Here is a 17336-nt window from a genome sequence, read left to right as displayed (position 1 = left end):
ACGAATTAGATACACTTATTTAAACTTCAATTTTTGCCAAATGATCTGTCCCTTCAACCCACTGAACTGCTGCCTTTGCAATATTCTCCCTTTCTAAAATATCTCTCATGCACATGTAGACAAAAAGGATAAAATACAGTCAACAAATCAGGGTTCTCCAGCAGAAATGTGTAAAAGTGGGATTCTCTTAATCCCTCACCACTATTTCAATAACTACATTTCATGTTTACATGTTACTGCAGAAGGCAAGCAGTCGTGTTGCGTAAGTGATGGAGTGTAGCGTACCCTGAGAATCTGGTCTCCCTCCTCCAGCCCCTCCTTGGCAGCAGGACTGTCCTCCAAAACACCTGCCACAAAAATTCCCACGTCGTTCCCTCCTGCTAGCCGCAGACCGACACTCTCTCCCTTCTTGAACTTGACCAGCTTCATACTCGGCCTGCAGGAGAACACAGGTAGACAGATAGCATTAGGCAAAAAGGTCAGCAAATCGTGGATTTAAAAACAATCATTGCAAGAGACACAGAACACAGCCAGCTATTCATGCAAGCAGAGTGTGGTGTTAACGTCAGAGCCAGAACAACCAGAATATCTGAACTAATTTCAAGTATATGACAGGTAAGCTTATTTTTTAAGTGAATAATAAAGTGAATATATACACTTGATACTGTAAAGGTTTGCACCTAACAGCTGCAGACCTATACTGGTTGCATGCATTTGGTTCCATTCATACTTCAATCCCCAGGCTCCATGTCGGTCAAGCGTTCCAGGCATGCACATTTCTCAATCCACACTTCATTTAAGTTGGTAGCGGTAATGCACCATAACACTATTTGCAAACCACGATAAAAATCAAGAACCAGACAAATAAGAAGAGAAAGCACGCACATCAGGAAAGAAAATGGCGACCTCACAACAGCAAAAAAAAAAAAAGCTCCTGTGTTTGTTGTTTTTGGCTGAACAACAAGAAGCATGTAAAAGGAGAAAATATATTGTGTGACCGCTTAATGAGAGCAGGACCAGGTACAGGGAATGCAGCACACTAGTGCAAGACATGAGAAGCATCGATGAGGAGAAGCACCACCTGTAACTGGAGCATGCATGTGCGGTACGCTTGCTATATCTACAATCTGCGTGGTCACGAATTTTGGGCTGTGTGCAGACATCAACATAAGGGTCCATGCAGCCCCTTGTGGACATGAGCAGATGAAAAGTATTAATCTGGCTAAAGGTGCTTTGGACGTGAGCATCGAGGACATTTACCTGAGGATGCTGTCATCATGAGCAGCGCTGGGTACTGGGGCATCAGAGGGGCTGACAGGAAGGTCCACATCAGGCTGACCAGGCTGTGCATAAACTGGCTTTGGTTCTGCCACAAAAACAAACATAGCAAAACATGTAAAACCATGATATCACACAATAAACAACAGTTTAGATTGTGTTCTTTTAGGTGCTTTATACAGTCACAGTGGAGTTTATTGTTAAGGTGCATCTGACACCTGACACACTCCTTCTCTCAATAATTTTTCTTTATGCACAGCTCTACAGGGGAAAAAAAAAATACTTGTAGAGTTAATTAAACCACAGCAACATGCAGACTGAGCCTTAGTGAAAATCTCTTTATGACCTTACTGAAACCCTACTGTGCTAATGACAATGAGATGAGGAAGTATAAAAGGTGGTGAAAGCTGAGACAAACATGAGAAACCACACTAATCCCTAGAGCTGATGGCTGACAGGCAGAGGTTTCCGTACCAGGCAGCGGAGGTAACTGTTTGTCATCTCTGGAGCTGGCCTGGTCGCTGGCCTGTGACAAGACACCATCGTCAGAGCTTTTGACCGGAGTGGACATGGCCCCTGGTTTGGATACGCGTTCTTCATCTCGACTTCGATGGCTGAAACAGACAAAAATAACATGGCAATTCAGTACGAGTGGACTGTCAAGGCTGTAAACAAAGACAGTTTCCATTAATGGAATCCTTAAATGACTGCAACATTTTTGTTGGTTTCAGTGGGTGTAAGAATGACCTTGTATGTGTTTATATAATTTTGTCCTGAAAGGAAATAGCATGAACCATGCAGCACATGGACAGAAAATTTAATGAGGAGACAGGAAGCTAATAAAAGAAAAGGCCCTGCAAATTCGTCACCAGTCCTAAGTTTAATGGTGTCATACATGCATTGTGTCAAAACTACATTCCCAACCAGAAACTGTTGTTATATTAAACTGAAGCAGACATTGTTTATATATTTTATATTTCCACATTAATTTCTTTCTGGAAAACTAATGTAAACTCACATTTTAATAACCGTTCCAATAAAAGCACACAGGCAGAGAAAGAAAAATCAAACCAAGTCTCCCAACATAAACTCTTGAGTTAGGATACTTTTCAGTTCAAGTTCCTGTTTAACCTGGATAGAATAAACAAGAGGAAACTGTGTGTGTGTGTGAGAGTGTGTGTATGTGAGAGAGAGTCTTGTAGGCCATGTCTAACAGAGTAGAAAGGCCTCTGCTGCTTAAAACAATGGTTGAATTCCAATCTGGTCACATGACTGCCTGCTGGCACAGTACTTGAGCTGCATTCAGAAGCTTTTCTAGAAGAATGTGAAGGTGCAGGCTCTGCCACCAGCTCAGACTAGGAAACTTCTCCTATTCTCTCATTTTTGCTCACGCGGTATGAAAATATACAGTGTAGGCAAAGTGTACAGAACGGTGTAGTCAGCCATAAATAAAATATGGCAAAACATCAATGCAAATCCATTCACGAGTACATTCATTTACACGCAATGACTGACCCTTAGGGTTAAACCTGTTAGCTGCACAGCTGCTGACTTTATTTACAGTTTCTTCTCACTGCAGCATGGCCGGCCTTTTCTAGGGCCTTGAACAAGCCTACACAATCAACCTAATGTTTATCATGATCACTATTTTGACTTCCGACACCTAAATGAACACTCTTGAATGAAATATTAACGTTTAAAATCAGAACTTTGCTAATAGAAACCTCTGCTGCATATCAAATCAAGCACTTCCAAAAGTCAGACTCCACTTTTGAAGAGCTGTCAAGGCGATACGTGCACACACTGCAGCAGCAGCCTGTAAAAAAACTTTTCTGAATGTTGTGACTGTAAACAGGCAAAATGAAAATCCGTCATCGACCCTCATCATCCACTGTTTGGAAGAATTTTGGATTTAGGAGAACAAATCATATGCAAAGAGTGTATGAGATGTGACTGCTCCTCAAAGCAACACAATTAACTTGTTAGCCACCTAAAAAAACACCATAATATGCAGTACAATGAATGCATGAAGGCCAAGAAGAATGACGTCACTAATGTTGTCTCACTGGATCCCAGTCCTTCTCTAGTGTCACCTCAGACATCCAAAACAGCTCGTCACCATAACGTGACACTGTGAAAGCCGTATTTATTTTTAGCTAGCCTCTATTTTTGTTACAATTTTGTTCATATTTTGCGTCTAGGAGATGGACTGAATTCAGGTAAAGAAGAACCTTATTTCTAAGTCTTATTTTAATGCAAAGATTTGTATGTTAGCAGGAACGTAGTGTCACATGAAGTGAAAGCAGTGCTTGGTTTCTTTACATGTGGAAGTGCAATAAAAATATTTTGTCCCTAAAATCAATGAATCAGCGAGATAAATAATTGTGATCTCAATATTTAAAAAAAGAATTGCGATTATAATTTTGGCCGTAGTCATGAATCCCCAGCATTGACTGTGTCAGCATCTCTCACTACAACTCAGCTTTACACATGAATCTGATCTGTGCAATTTTATATGTCAGCAGTTTCAGCATTAGAGAGATGTGTATGGGATTTGTTTGAGAGCTGCAGCCTGAGGATAAATAACAGAATTGTAGCGGCAGAGAGAGAGAGAGACAAGAGTATGTGTTTGTGTCTGTGTGTTTGTAATGGATGAATGAGAAAGAGAGGGACAAACAAACAGAGCAAGGGACAGAAAGACAGAGAGGAGTGAGGGAGAGTGTTGCGGCCTAAATCTGCTGTTCCTTGCTGCAGAATGGTGCTAAAAACGGCTTCATGCTGACAAACACCATTTGACAGAAGCCTTTGTTCAATCCCCTTGCTTACACATTCTTACAGTATGGGTACAGACGAGAGGGAGCAAGGGGAGTGAGAGTCGGAAAAAGTGAAGGAGCAGGAGAGATGTGGCTGCACAGACATCAAAAACAATGCAAAAAATATGGTACGGCCACACCAGAATCTCTACACATCATTACAGTCCCGGTCTCTATAATTTCACCTTCATCCACAAGCTCCAAAATATTTAGAGAACAAAACTGACTCAATTTAGTGACAACTCTTGCAGAACAAACAAAATGTGCAGGAGCAAAAGTTCACCCCTGTAAACAAACAATCTAACACTAAGATTAGCACATCAAGAACTAGAAATGAAACAAATATTACTCACACAAATGTATCTGTAAGTTGAACCATGATGCTTATCAAGACGAATTAAATTCCTTGAAGAGAGCCTATGTGCAAAGTACACTCATGCTCACGAAGAGAGACTCTGCATGAAGGGCGTTTCTGATGATATGTCTGATTCAAAAACATGCAACAGCACCATGCCCTGGGGAATAGCATGCCTCTAAGCCCTACAGCCAATCAGGTTAAGCGAACCATCTGGCTTGGGGCAAAGCACTGTGGGAAGTATGTCAAATTCCTTTATTTTCCCCCTCCTAAACTGGGAGATAGTAGAAACATTGCCTTACATCACAGGCTCTTAACAGTCAGACTGTTGTTTCATTAGTTACTTCTTCAACCACAAACACATGAGAAGCAGGTGTAACTCCTCTTATGACAGTTCACGTGTTTACGAGTTAACCAGTCGTGCTAAATGTGCAATAATACACACAAGTAAAATGACTGAACATTTTGTTTTCTTACTGCTGGACTGGCATAAGTTTGGTGCACAGAGATAGAGGAGGAATCAGGAAAAGAGCAACAAAAGTATAACAGTGATAAACGTTCAAACAAAAACACACTGGCCTGTTATCAGAGGGATTCGTTCACTTACATTGGAAGCAATCTGTGCAACAGTGACCCTGCCCTCATCCTGCATTGAAACAAGTAAGGTTACTCCACAATCTGAAAACAACATACTATCTAATGAAACGACATCACTAGGGTTCTTGAACACTGACAAGCAACAAGTAAGCCAGAGAGCTAAACTAACATCCTGCAGCTACAACACTCAGTGTGTGGGTTTGTGCAAAACAATTCAGGCAAGAAATATCTTAAAAGACGACTGTTTTTTAAGCTTAAGTTGGGTTTTGTATATCTGATCCTGTGAGGCATTTCTCCCTTCAGGAGGAGAGTTTATTATAAACAGCATATTGGGCACCTGTATCTCACATAATCAGACCTTGATGTCATCAACATCACAAAAGTCTGGAGAAAAATGCCACTACTTGATTGGCAATGAAACTGAAAATGAAATAGCACCTCTGGATAGTTTTCTATCTCAACATGTTCTCTGTAGCAGAGTTTTTTTGGGGCTTTGAGCAGGGCTGACCCAAATGCTTCATAGTTTAAGTAAGCAACGTCCAAATAAGTATTCAAATGCAGCAGGTTTTTTTTTGTAAAGATACTGTATGCATTATCCAAAGAAAATCCAAAACAGCCCATAAATTAAGGAAGAGTTATCAACATTATTTATTATGCATCAAAATTATTACCTTTAGTTTTTCTCAGACAAGGACATTTACACTTAGTGACAGTTTTGTCACTTCAGCTCACTCTTACGTAACGTCAGTCACCAGCAAGTGACCAGCTTGCAATATGTCGAAAAGGTCAAGTGTTTGGAATAATTTCTAAATTTGCAAAGACGACTCCCAAACCGTGGAGTCCCAGATATGCCAAAGGACACTGGCATATCACAAATCTACAACGAACAGCTTAGCCATCTTGCCAAGTATTCTTATTTCTAGCTTTTACAGCTAATGTGCGACCTGCATGCTAACAAGTAGCAACATTAATTAAAAGCTTTGATGAATTGCAGATGTTTCTCACTGAAGCTTCGATGCCCCAAAACTGTTGTTTGGGACAGCCCTAGTTTAAGTATGACAGCATCCTGCGTCTGTGACCCAAGTCCTATACAAATATGATGTAAAGGAGGTCTGGTTATACGACACGCTGACAGCTCAATCCAGAACAAGTGTTAAAGGTCGCAAGGTTTGGGGTGCCTGATTCAATACCCACTCCTATCTCAAAGTATCACACACAGCCGATGACAGGATTAACATGGGACTGCTCCAAAATCTGCCAAGCCTGTTTGACTCCCCAGGCCTGTTTCATTAACCGGAGTTAGTCATCGTGTCCCATTCAACCAAGCTCAGTATCTTGTTCTTGCCTAGTAAGTATACAATACCCAAGCTCCACACCATCTGAGAGAAACTTCAATCTCTTGCATGTCTTTCTTTAGCTCTCCTTTGCCATCTATGTGTTTATCAGCTACAGGAAACTATGCAGCCTCTAAACTACAAGACAGATAGCTTACTGGAGGTTCCAACTGGCAGTAAGAAAAGGGGACAAAGAAACATGAATCAACACAACAGCACTTAATCAGTACAGAGTATATGCAGAAAATAGCTGTGAATTATGGTTTAATTATGCATTAATCGAATGTGCATTATAAAATATAGACTTTATTTCAAGCATTAATGTTCAGGTCATTGGCATGAGTAATGGCAACAACAGTAAAAGCTGTGTTGAATATAAATCAAACCTAGCTTTGCGAGACTTAAAGTGAGAGACGATATACGGCTGAGACAACCTTATACGGTTTGAAGGTGATTCCATGTACAGAAAATGGTTAAAAATATCTAGCACACTTCAAAGCAAGACGTCAGTCCAGCAGGAGGAGGTGGATCAATCCTTTCTCTCCTCACCACTCCTCTCCCAGAGCAAGGCCTTATTGGAACCCAGTGATGGCTCCGTGGGGAGTGTGATGGTTTATGCATGCAATGTCTTTACCCATTGATTTATGCATTAGTGGTACACGGTACTTACTCAGCACCCACTAACCCGTGGGTGTGAACATGATGTATGAAGTTGGAGTGGTGGGAGTATGAATGTATGACTGTGGCATGTGTGACAGCTGTGTCTCATCAACAGATTTGCAGTCAGATGTGTGAGTGCTTGTGTGCGTCACTTACCTGCCATTGCTGATCTGCCGAGGTGAGTGACGGAGAAGGTCCGATGGCTCGGGCCTGTCAGGTGAACGTGATCGACTACCTCGCCCGTGGGATCGATTGGAATGGTCTGATGTCAGTGAATGTATTTCTGAAATGTCTGTGAAATGGAAATTTTACATGTATTAGCATTTAATCAATAAGTAAATTAAGATCGAGTTAAAATAACAAGACAAATATAATTCTAACTTCTTTCTTGGTGCTTCAAAAAATTAAAGAATTGTCTTTTTTTAAAACATGGTCTTTGTGTAATCAAATGACTCACCATCTCTGTCGGAGTTATTGGCTGACGGGATGCTGTCATCAAGGTCGGGAATGTTGAGCAGAGTGGCTCGCTCATCTCTCTGCACAACCATCTTCAACTTGCCCTTTGACCTCTCAATCAGCTTCTTGGCATCTATTAGCGATAGGTTCTCTGTAACAGTGCCATTGATCTGCCCGAGGTAGAGGAGAGGGTCAGCATGAGAACTGAATGCACAAGTCATCACCACTACACAGCTTGTCTGTAGACCCCACAACGTGCTTCTGAAAACTACAGGATCACCAAAAGGAAAAGAAAAATTGTAAACTGTTCTCCATAGACATGCATTTTAGTGTGCATTTGAACGCTACTCATAAGCAGAGTTTGAATGCACGTGGTTCACGCAGCTACCCATCAGAGCATGAGACTCTTTATGCTGAAGGGTAAAGTTTTAGCAAAAACGTGTTTGGAAAGTACAGATCATACAACCAGATAAATTAGACTTCGATTATACTGCAGGAGTTGTGTGAGAGTTTGTAAGCGGATGTTTTGATTTAGTTTTGCTGCTGTCAAACACAGCCTCCCGTTACTGCAATTCATCAATAATGTTGGCTGTGTCTGGATTCTTTGTTCACTGAGGAGGTATGCAAGAAAAATAACGTTTTCTCCATCAATTCAAGGTAACTCAGGGTAACTGATGGACAAATAATGATGTCTATGAGGCTACAAACAAGTTTAAAAATTAATATAATTAGGATTACAACTTCTGTCAGAGAAACAGTGAGTCCGTAATTTTTTTTCCCCATCATATAGTTTGTATAAAGCCAAACTTAATAATCTTTATTTACGTATTTTTCCCACTGGTCTTTATCCAGCAACCACATTTCAACTGGAAAATGTCTCAGCCTCTCCTCAGAACAACTGATACAGTAAATTAGACTCTGAATGCATCTCTGTAACGTGAAGGAGGATTTTTCCCTCCTCAGAGATTGAGTGGATAAAAATTCAAAGGAATGGTGGAATGTGTGGTATTCCTGCTGGTGAGTCTGCATACTAATGAACTGTGACCTCACTCTCACTTTCAGCTGCTCACAGATCGCCACTGCAGACTGGCTAAAGTTTTCAGTAAAACCGGATGCTTCCTCCTCTTTCACCCCACCTCATTCATTCTATTTTTTATGTCAATGTCCTCACTGACTGTGTTTTACCCACTTTTAAAACCCACGTCTCCCCCAAACACGCTCACCTTAAGGACGACATCTCCCTCCTGGATGTTTCCATCCCTGGCTGCAAGGCTCTCGGGAGAGATGTCCTTCACAAAGATGTGGCTGGCCAACCTCAGTCCATACTCTACTTTCAGAGTTAATACAAATAAAGTAATATTAACAGCGAACATCAATTTGACGCATCATTTAGTTCTATGCAAATGAGATTAAAATTCTGATTGACCTTTAATCTGAGACACTCAATCAACTCCTCATGTGCTTGGACATTTTGTTACTCACCTTCATTTTTACGGGACTTTACAAGGGTGACCTTGGAAGGCCTGGGTGGCGCAGAGGAGGCTTGTGATCGGCGATCAGAGCGCGGTGAGATGCTCCTTTCCCGCGAGGCACTATTATCCCGCCTGCCGCTGTTGCTACGCTCACGATCAGGACGCCTGCCAGTGCCTCCGCTTGCTCCTCCATAGGCACTTTGGCCACCACGACCACTATGGTGGTCATATCCATCCTCTTCATCACTGTCCTCTTCCTCATGCTCCGACATCGTCTCCCTGTCCCCTGGCCGGGAAACAGGGATCTGCACTTTCCTTTTCCGACGAATAGTCTTGAAATAGACAGGAAGTGTTGAGTGTTAGAGAGACAAGTATTGCGGTTTTCCCTCAGGGGTCACGGAAATTCACACAATGTCACACAATGTCAATATCTGCAGTGTCAAACTTACTATCTTTGCATTTTTGCCACTCTTTCTGAGCTGCTGCACAGCGTATGCATGCTCTACATTGTCCATAGAGACTGCATTAACCATCACCACTCGATCATTTTCTCTGAAACAAACAAACAAAATCCATTAACAATGTCTACATAGCTGCGGAGATCTCTGTCAGTCAATGCTATTAACACAAGAATGGTATATAATATAATAAATAGGAGCTTAGTGCTCCTACAACCCACAAAAAATTGATGGCAATGGTGAAAGACTTACTGTAGCAGTCCCTCTGCAGGCCCTCCTTTCAGCACATCAGATATCACAATGGACGTCTCCCCACTTTGGAAATGAGGGTTGTCTCGCCCACCTGAGATGGCAATACCAAACCCAAAACCTGGGGCCTACACACAGAAATACATACACACTGACTGATACAGCATAAATGGCAGATACATTAAACTTATAGCAGGCTTTGCTGTAAACAGAAACAGACTAACAGACTCTCTGTAGGCTAATTATCATTGAATGTGCGATTTCATTAAAAATATATATACTTTTACTGTAGTCTACAGCAAAGCTATGCATTTGCAAGTTGTTTTCCTACTTTTCCAAGAGGTTTCCATGGAGGTTTTGAGGACTGCTGTGTTTTTTGCCTGAGCAAAAGCCAGCACCAAGGGAGAAAGCCATGTGATGTAAATGGCTAATCTTACAACCACAACAACACAGGAGAACCACAAGGCAAAGAACCACAGGCCACACTGGGCCGCTCCTTCAGCCTCAATAAAGCCGCTACTAATTAGATTACAGCAAGCAGGCCAGTCTAGACAGGTGCTCTACACAATCCCACTGCACAACAGCATCAACTAACAGTACAGTTTAGTATCTCACAACAAAGTACATTCAGAAATTCAGCATTACAAGACAATGAATATATTAATATACCAGCTAGAGCTGGGAGAATATGGCTTTGAATAGTTTAACAGTTTATCTGATGATGTTGCCGGGGGGGGGCCATCAATTAGATGCACCGGTGCAATCTATCATAATTACATGTGACTTAACACAGGATAAAAAGCACATGGACTGAAGCCATCATCCACCTCTTTCCCTGGAGCTGTGTTAAGGAGAGGAGTGTGTTGCCAACAGGAAGGAAGCGAAATGAAGTAGTAAGGATGTGGATGCTGATTTCTGTCTTCCTTAGCCTTGTTTCCTGCCATCTGGGTTCCTTGACTATTGTTTCAGTACCACACATCCTGCTGCTACAGCTGGCCCTCTCAGTACAGAGAGTGCAGAGAGATGGATGGGCATGAAGAGACAGGGAGGAAAAAGTGAAGAACACACAAGACATACTGCAGGATTAAGATGCCAGAGACAGGCAGAGAGGGGGGAAAAGACAAAAGAGAAGGGGAGAATGGATTTAAGAGTTGTAACCACTTACCCTGTGAAGGGTCACTGTGTGCTGTTCCCATATGACCGTTTCCTCCATCGCTGCACTCTGCAAAGCAAGAAACAAGAGGGAAAGGATCAGTATTTTGAGGCCAGTTAATAAAGTACATACACAAATGTACACTATCACAATAATCCTGCAACACACACTCTCTTTGTGAAACTTATGATGCTCCATTCTTGCAGACTTTGAGACAACTTGATGATAACTTTCAGCTGTAACTATATGTAAGGTGGCATACCCATGTTATTTATTGTGAAATCTTTCTGTTACTATAAGGAAGAGCAGGAGTAACTCAACGAGGGCATGTTTAACAGGCGTGCAAGACATACTTATGTAACACACACAAAATGTCACTGACTCATAAAATTTTGGAAATGAACCACTGTTTATATGTAGCTTTAGATAAGAGTGACAGTCTAAAAACTACATGCACGCTTAGTGCTCCCATATCCTGTTCAGTTTCAGCAGGCAGGGTTGTTGTTTGGCTACCAGCAAGGTAGACTCTATTGCTTATTTGCACGACTAAGTCCCGGAGTCCTAAAAGTCTACATGTGAAAAGATTATGAATGACAGCAGCATGAGTAAACAGCCGGCAGAGACTGACTGAGGTTCAGGAGACTGAGTGAACAGTCGTGTATTATTCCTGGCTGGGTCATCTGAGAGAGCTGGAGCAAAGACGGTATTTAGCTGCTCCTCTGACCTGCCACACTGGATTAAACTGATGCTAGGCAGGCATCTTTTCCTTTCACTCATTCTCTAATTCAGTTACATCACAAAGGTTTCTCTTTATGCATGATTTGTCTTTTAGCATAGGCTTTTTTCAATTATATTTACTCCACATTAAGCACAGAAAATGCTAGAAAAATCCTAACATGAAACTACAAGAATATGTTACTACTATTAGGTCAAACAGACACTCTTCAATTTGTGTCTTAAAGCAGCTTTTTAAAACTCCCTGCATGCTATATCCTCAGCTTTAAATTACATCTTTACTGTGCATCCCTCCAGCTGATGAAGCAACACTGCTGTCCTGTCTGTCTGTGTGTCTGTCTGTGCCTGTGTGCCTGCAGGGAGTGATGGTACAGCTGTCTGTGGCAGAGTGCTGAGCACAGTCCAATGTGGCAGGCAAAGTAAAAAACAAACACCACCACACGTGGCAGGGTGCTTATTTACCACTGCTTCTATTATCAGCTTTTTAAAATAACACACCGTGTCACCTGCCCACCCTATCATCGTGATAATTTCACTCCTGCACCCCTTCATCATCACCTAATCCCCAAACCATCTCACCCATCATCTTCAACATCATCATGATCATTACTGTCATCACCTCCCCTTAACCTAACTACACAGTTCACATAGCAGGTTCACACTGCAATGTTGCCAACTGCATATGATGAGGACACAGGCGAAGAGCCAGCTGATGGGAGCGTCTGTTGTTTTTAGAAATGGCCAGGCACATAATACTGTAGGTTTGTTGGAAAGAAGACACGACTCTGCTCAAAACATATGTAAAAGTTAACAAGGAACTTTTTAAATGACCGATTGAGAGATGATTCAATCAAAAGTAAATCAAATGGATGTTTTAAATAATCGATTAATTGGAGTCATTTTTTATCTTCAGGTTTTGAACTGCAGACAGAACAAAACAAGCAATATGTCATCTTTGTCCCTGGGAACTTGCAGGGCTGCAACTAGTCAATAAATAGTCAGAAAATGGTGAAAAATGTCAATCAGTATTTCCCAAAGCCCGAGATGACCCCCTCAAATGTCTTGTCTTGTCCACAACCCAAGGATATTCAGTTAACTGTCATGAAGGAGTAAAGAAACAAGAAAATATTCACATTTAAGAAGCTGGAATAAGAGAAAACTCTTAAAAAATACTCAAACCAATTAATCAATTATCAAATTAGTTGGTAGTTAATCTAATACTTGACAAGTAGTGGCACGATGGCTAAAGCTCCACTGCACTGCCAATCACACAAGCCTACATACAAGCACAGATCCCTGGTTGACTACTTTGTAACATGATTGTCAAACTTCACACAAAATAAAATAGCTGCCGTGATAACTTTCCAGAGTTCCTGTCAGTGACTATTACAAGCTGTGCAGTGTTTGGACATCTGATAGGCCTTTCAATGCATCAATATGTTACTTAACTGGACATCCTGGATCATATTTCATTGTCTTACTGGTACCTAAACAGCACACAACCACCAAGGTAGCGCCCTGCACTGTTTTAACACAAGGCTGAACACCTTCATATAGGCCTCTGGTCCTGTAGGCAGTAGTGTATGCTGTAGTTACTGTAGGTCTCCTATCCTGTGTTTGTGCTTCAATCTTTTCCATTCATTCTGTTCAGTTCAGTTGGCCTGAACCTCAAGAATACACAGTTAACCCTTTGACCCTAATTTCCATGGCAGCTCTGTGTGGATGTTATTTATGTCCATAATTGGCGCAAAGGGTTCGGGTGTTCCCCCTCTCTTTCTCTCCTTCCCCTCCCTTGTCTGCCCCTACGACTCCCACAGTAACGCCACTATTGTGTGAAGGGACCTGACCCATTTAACCACAGCTCCCCCCCAACATTCCCAAACACATCCATTCCTCTAAAGTGTTTTGTGATATATTCATCCATCCGTTCATCCATTCATTCATCCAACAGTCCAAGCAGACCTAGGGGGGCTACACCATGAGAAACAACAGCATGCTGGGGTCATGTGACCAGGCGGTCAGGCGGGCAGGTGGCCTTGTCCTTGAACTGTGGGTTGCACTGATAGGCAGGGAGAGGGAGGAGGAGAGCAAGACCAAGGCTGTGGGCTGCTTATACAGCATACATACACAATACCAATGGGCAGGGCCCATAAAACTGTAGAGGATGACATGCTGAATGACACGTTCCTTTTTATTCTCGGCTCCCTTGTCTCTTCCCATTTCTCACACATGCACATTGCTTGCTAACCATTAAACTAAATCCCTATTCCAAAGCAAGCTAGGGCAATGAAGAGGAGGTAAACCTTTTGTGTTAAACATATTTTGCTCCACCAAATCTAAACCCTCTGAAAACACTGGAGTCCTAGACATCCACACCCCCACAGTCTGCCAATAGCCTTGCAAGGGAGGGCTTACGGTACGTGAGTATGAGCCATTAAGGCGTAGACACGCTTGTACCAGTAAGAGGTCATAGATCAGGTGTATGAGTCATAAAGGCCCTGACACACCAAACTGACATCAGAGAACTAGCGGCACCAAATCCCGACTGTTGCGTCTCCTCACATCGTCTGTGTCTTGGCCAAAAAGCTGCACATGAACACACAGAAAAGAATACAGCTGATGGCCAACTAGCACGTATATTCTGCGCCTGCGTGAGAGGAAATAACTCTCCTTAGCAGCAGACGACGGTAGTCTGTATTCATCATTCAAAAAGGGATACTGAAAGACTGTCATGACACTAGTTGGCCAGTTAGCACATTGACAACACAATCCAATGTTGACAGCAGAGAGCATATTCACAGTGCCATGATGTTCAGTTTGCGAGTGGAAAGAGCCCTGCCCTTGACAGATGCCAGAATCAGAATGATCTTTAGTGTCATTACACACAGGTTAAATGGAGTTTTGCATGGCTTCTCTTGATGCAGTTCAAATAAAACAAATACAGAACAATCAAGTTGGCAGGCGAGTTAGGACTGAGGTAGGATATTGATTCTCACAGGATATTTTTATCTAAAAAAGCAGATTCTCTACTGTTGAATACATCTGCAGGGGATCTGTGACAAAAGAAGAGCCTCTTAAAAGAATAATACAGGCTGCAGTGTTTACGACAGATGCACAGTAAACTGGTGAAAGCCAAGACGGTTAAGGAGGGAACCAGGCTGCTTAGAATATTTACTCCACTGGGACTACGGCTCAGTGTCTCAGATGAGATTATTACAGTAATTAATTACTGCAATGTGAAGTGATGATTAACAGGCTGGCTGATTGAGTGTGAGGTATAAGCAGGGTACAGAGCAGACAGTAACAGAGCACAAATCACGTGTTAGCTTAGCGTTACTGAGACGTGAGAGGAAAACAAACAATTTACTTTAACCGGGTGAATTCTAACTGCTAATTCATATGCGATGTGGTCTCATCTTTCATGAAACAAAATCCACAATGAGGAATTTTCTGTGTAGAAAAGCTGTAGCTCAGTGTCAAATGGTAATTTGGTTATCTCATGTATTTTGCAACGGAAACATTTTAGACCGTGCAAAAGCAAAGATCAGAGGCAAAGAAAATGTTGGGCCGAAACAGACATAAACACAAGTGTGTCTTGTTTTCTTTTTGGAGTAAAGAAATAATACAAAATACTGACGGGAACAAAGGATGCGGTTTATCTCTGAAGTCACAGAGTTGTGTGAAACAATGGCGCGCTTGATGTTGCACAAAGTGACGGCAGCCTAGTGTATTTATACATCCATATTAGTCAGGCTTGAGCTCTGGCCAGCAAGGCCCAGGGCTGGGAAACAAAGAGCAGCCACCAATCACACACATGTGTACTTGTTCGTGCACACAAACATAGACACAGACACATGCATGCACACAGACACACAGACACACAGACACACACACACACCCCAGCCATGATCTAACACTACAGGGCTTCTTTGTTCAAGCTACAGCCAGCCTGGCTTGGCCCTGCCTGGCCCACCATAACAGAGTCCAGTACAGAAGATAACAGCTCACTCAGGCTCTTCAAAGGCAGAGACTAATCCAGTTCTTTGGGGTGTACTGATGAAGGGACTGAAAAAATGAGTGATGAAACGGACAATAATAACCTGCTGCAGAAAGCTATGATAAATAGGGTCAAGTCAAGCATGAGAGTCTTCACACATGCCTCTCAGTCTCTTCAGTCATCAAACATGCTCACATTTAAAAATTCAAAAGTACACACTGCCAACACTGTACGCCCATCCAGTCTGCAACCATATAAAAAGTCAGCTGATGAGCATCACTTCAGTTCTGGTAAAAAGAAGCATTCAGCCAGAAAATGCCACAAACATGTGGACCTGACTCACACAACCAAGTTGGTGGCAATGAGTACACAATAAAAGCACAGAGAGGTGTGCAGTCATACACATCCCTATCTTGTTTTTCTTATCCTATAGAATTTATTTCATAATTTTAAAAAGGAAACTGACAAAGCAGCAGATGACAATGAGGTCATCTTAAGAGTAATGTCACAAGCTGAGAGGAGGCTTGGAGGAGGCACAATACAAGCTCTTTATCAGTGCTTTACCAGTGAAAAGGTTTTCCAGGAGCCCATTACTCACCACCTCCCTTCATCTAACTCCCCTTCATCTGAACCACAGGAATGCCTTGCACAGTGGGTGTATCAAACACAAAGTCTAAGATGCTGTTTTTGACAAAAACAAAGGATGAAAATGTGGGAGAAGTAAAGAAAAAAGATGAAAGAATGGGTGAGGGCTGACATGTGTGCCATTAAGAGAGAACAATGTATTATTCACACCCAGTTATTCTTAGGTAAAGACAGAAATACTGAGCAATGGGGCTAACAGGAGCGAGTGTCTTGATGATGGCATGAGTGAGGTAAAATCCTGACAAAGCTTTAGGTCAGTGTGCCTGCTCTTCTCCGATAGCCCGAGGCAGGATGTAAGCAAGAGCGGCCACATCACCCACAGGAAAACACTCACTTCCTGTTTGCAGGAAATAGCTTTAGCTTCCAGAGAAATCCCTGTGCACACTATTGAAAATTCCTCCCAGTATACTCACCTCATCCTACAACTTTCAACCTAAAGAAAGTCTTGAGTGCAAGTGGTTGATCTGCCTCACTGTGTTCTTATTCTAATACACCGAGGTCACAGGTCACAGGTCACTTCAACCACAAACATCCATAAAAGGCAGAAATTCAGCTCTTTATCACACAAATAAAAACAGTTATCATGTCATTATGGTGTACTGTAAACACCATAAAGGTCAAAACACTACAACAAAACCTGGATGCACGTAATAGAGAAGAGGACGAGAGAAAAGTTGAGACTAATGTTTATGAATGAACATTTAGACTGGCATCTTGTAGAGCCACCACCCTATACCAAAGCTCTCCACATCACTGGGGCAATTGTATCCATGGTAACCGTATCTCTCTTCTCACCGGACCCAAAGGAAACAGTGGGGCAGCAGTACACTCAAACAACACATAATTAGAGACACACGCACATGCTCTTTCTGGAGGGCAGGCACTCATCAGCAAACACATGCAAATGCATTAAAGCCTCTAATGTAAGCTTTACATTCTGTATTTCAGATTAGTGTGCTGTGCTGTCCTGTGAAGCGCACAATATAAACCCAGCAAAGTATCAGTCGTCACCTGCGGCATTAAGCAGATGCATTCAGTAGTCGCCATTCAATCGTTCATTTCTGAGAGGTTGGATTTTGGTTGATTAATCAGCTATCGGCTGTTTCCTCCTCCAAACTATCGTTATTGTCTCAG

The 17336-nt window shown here is 42.1% G+C and overlaps 1 protein-coding gene across 8 annotated transcripts in view; it reads right to left on the bottom strand.

The window, feature by feature from the left end:
* LOC125881656 (tight junction protein ZO-1-like) overlaps window positions 1-17336 on the bottom strand; it is a 59095-nt gene that overhangs the window by 25136 nt on the left and 16623 nt on the right. For 4 of the 8 annotated variants that reach the window (XM_049564899.1, XM_049564934.1, XM_049564942.1 and 1 more), the window contains exons 2-11: window positions 10838-10894; window positions 9676-9800; window positions 9415-9517; window positions 8976-9297; window positions 8717-8823; window positions 7495-7663; window positions 7194-7329; window positions 1753-1892; window positions 1261-1366; window positions 286-436 (exon numbers count right to left, since the gene is read on the bottom strand). In XM_049564899.1, coding sequence (XP_049420856.1) covers window positions 286-436; window positions 1261-1366; window positions 1753-1892; window positions 7194-7329; window positions 7495-7663; window positions 8717-8823; window positions 8976-9297; window positions 9415-9517; window positions 9676-9800; window positions 10838-10894 — 1416 coding nt within the window. The remainder of the gene's footprint in view (window positions 1-285; window positions 437-1260; window positions 1367-1752; window positions 1893-7193; window positions 7330-7494; window positions 7664-8716; window positions 8824-8975; window positions 9298-9414; window positions 9518-9675; window positions 9801-10837; window positions 10895-17336) is intronic. The other 4 variants (XM_049564908.1, XM_049564925.1, XM_049564952.1 and 1 more) reach the window with 1 other exon arrangement.

The sequence above is a fragment of the Epinephelus fuscoguttatus genome, linkage group LG2 (assembly GCF_011397635.1).
Source record: "Epinephelus fuscoguttatus linkage group LG2, E.fuscoguttatus.final_Chr_v1".
Taxonomy (NCBI): domain Eukaryota; kingdom Metazoa; phylum Chordata; class Actinopteri; order Perciformes; family Serranidae; genus Epinephelus; species Epinephelus fuscoguttatus.
Note: the sequence above shows the minus strand (reverse complement) of the source record. Positions and strands in the feature narration are given on the sequence as shown.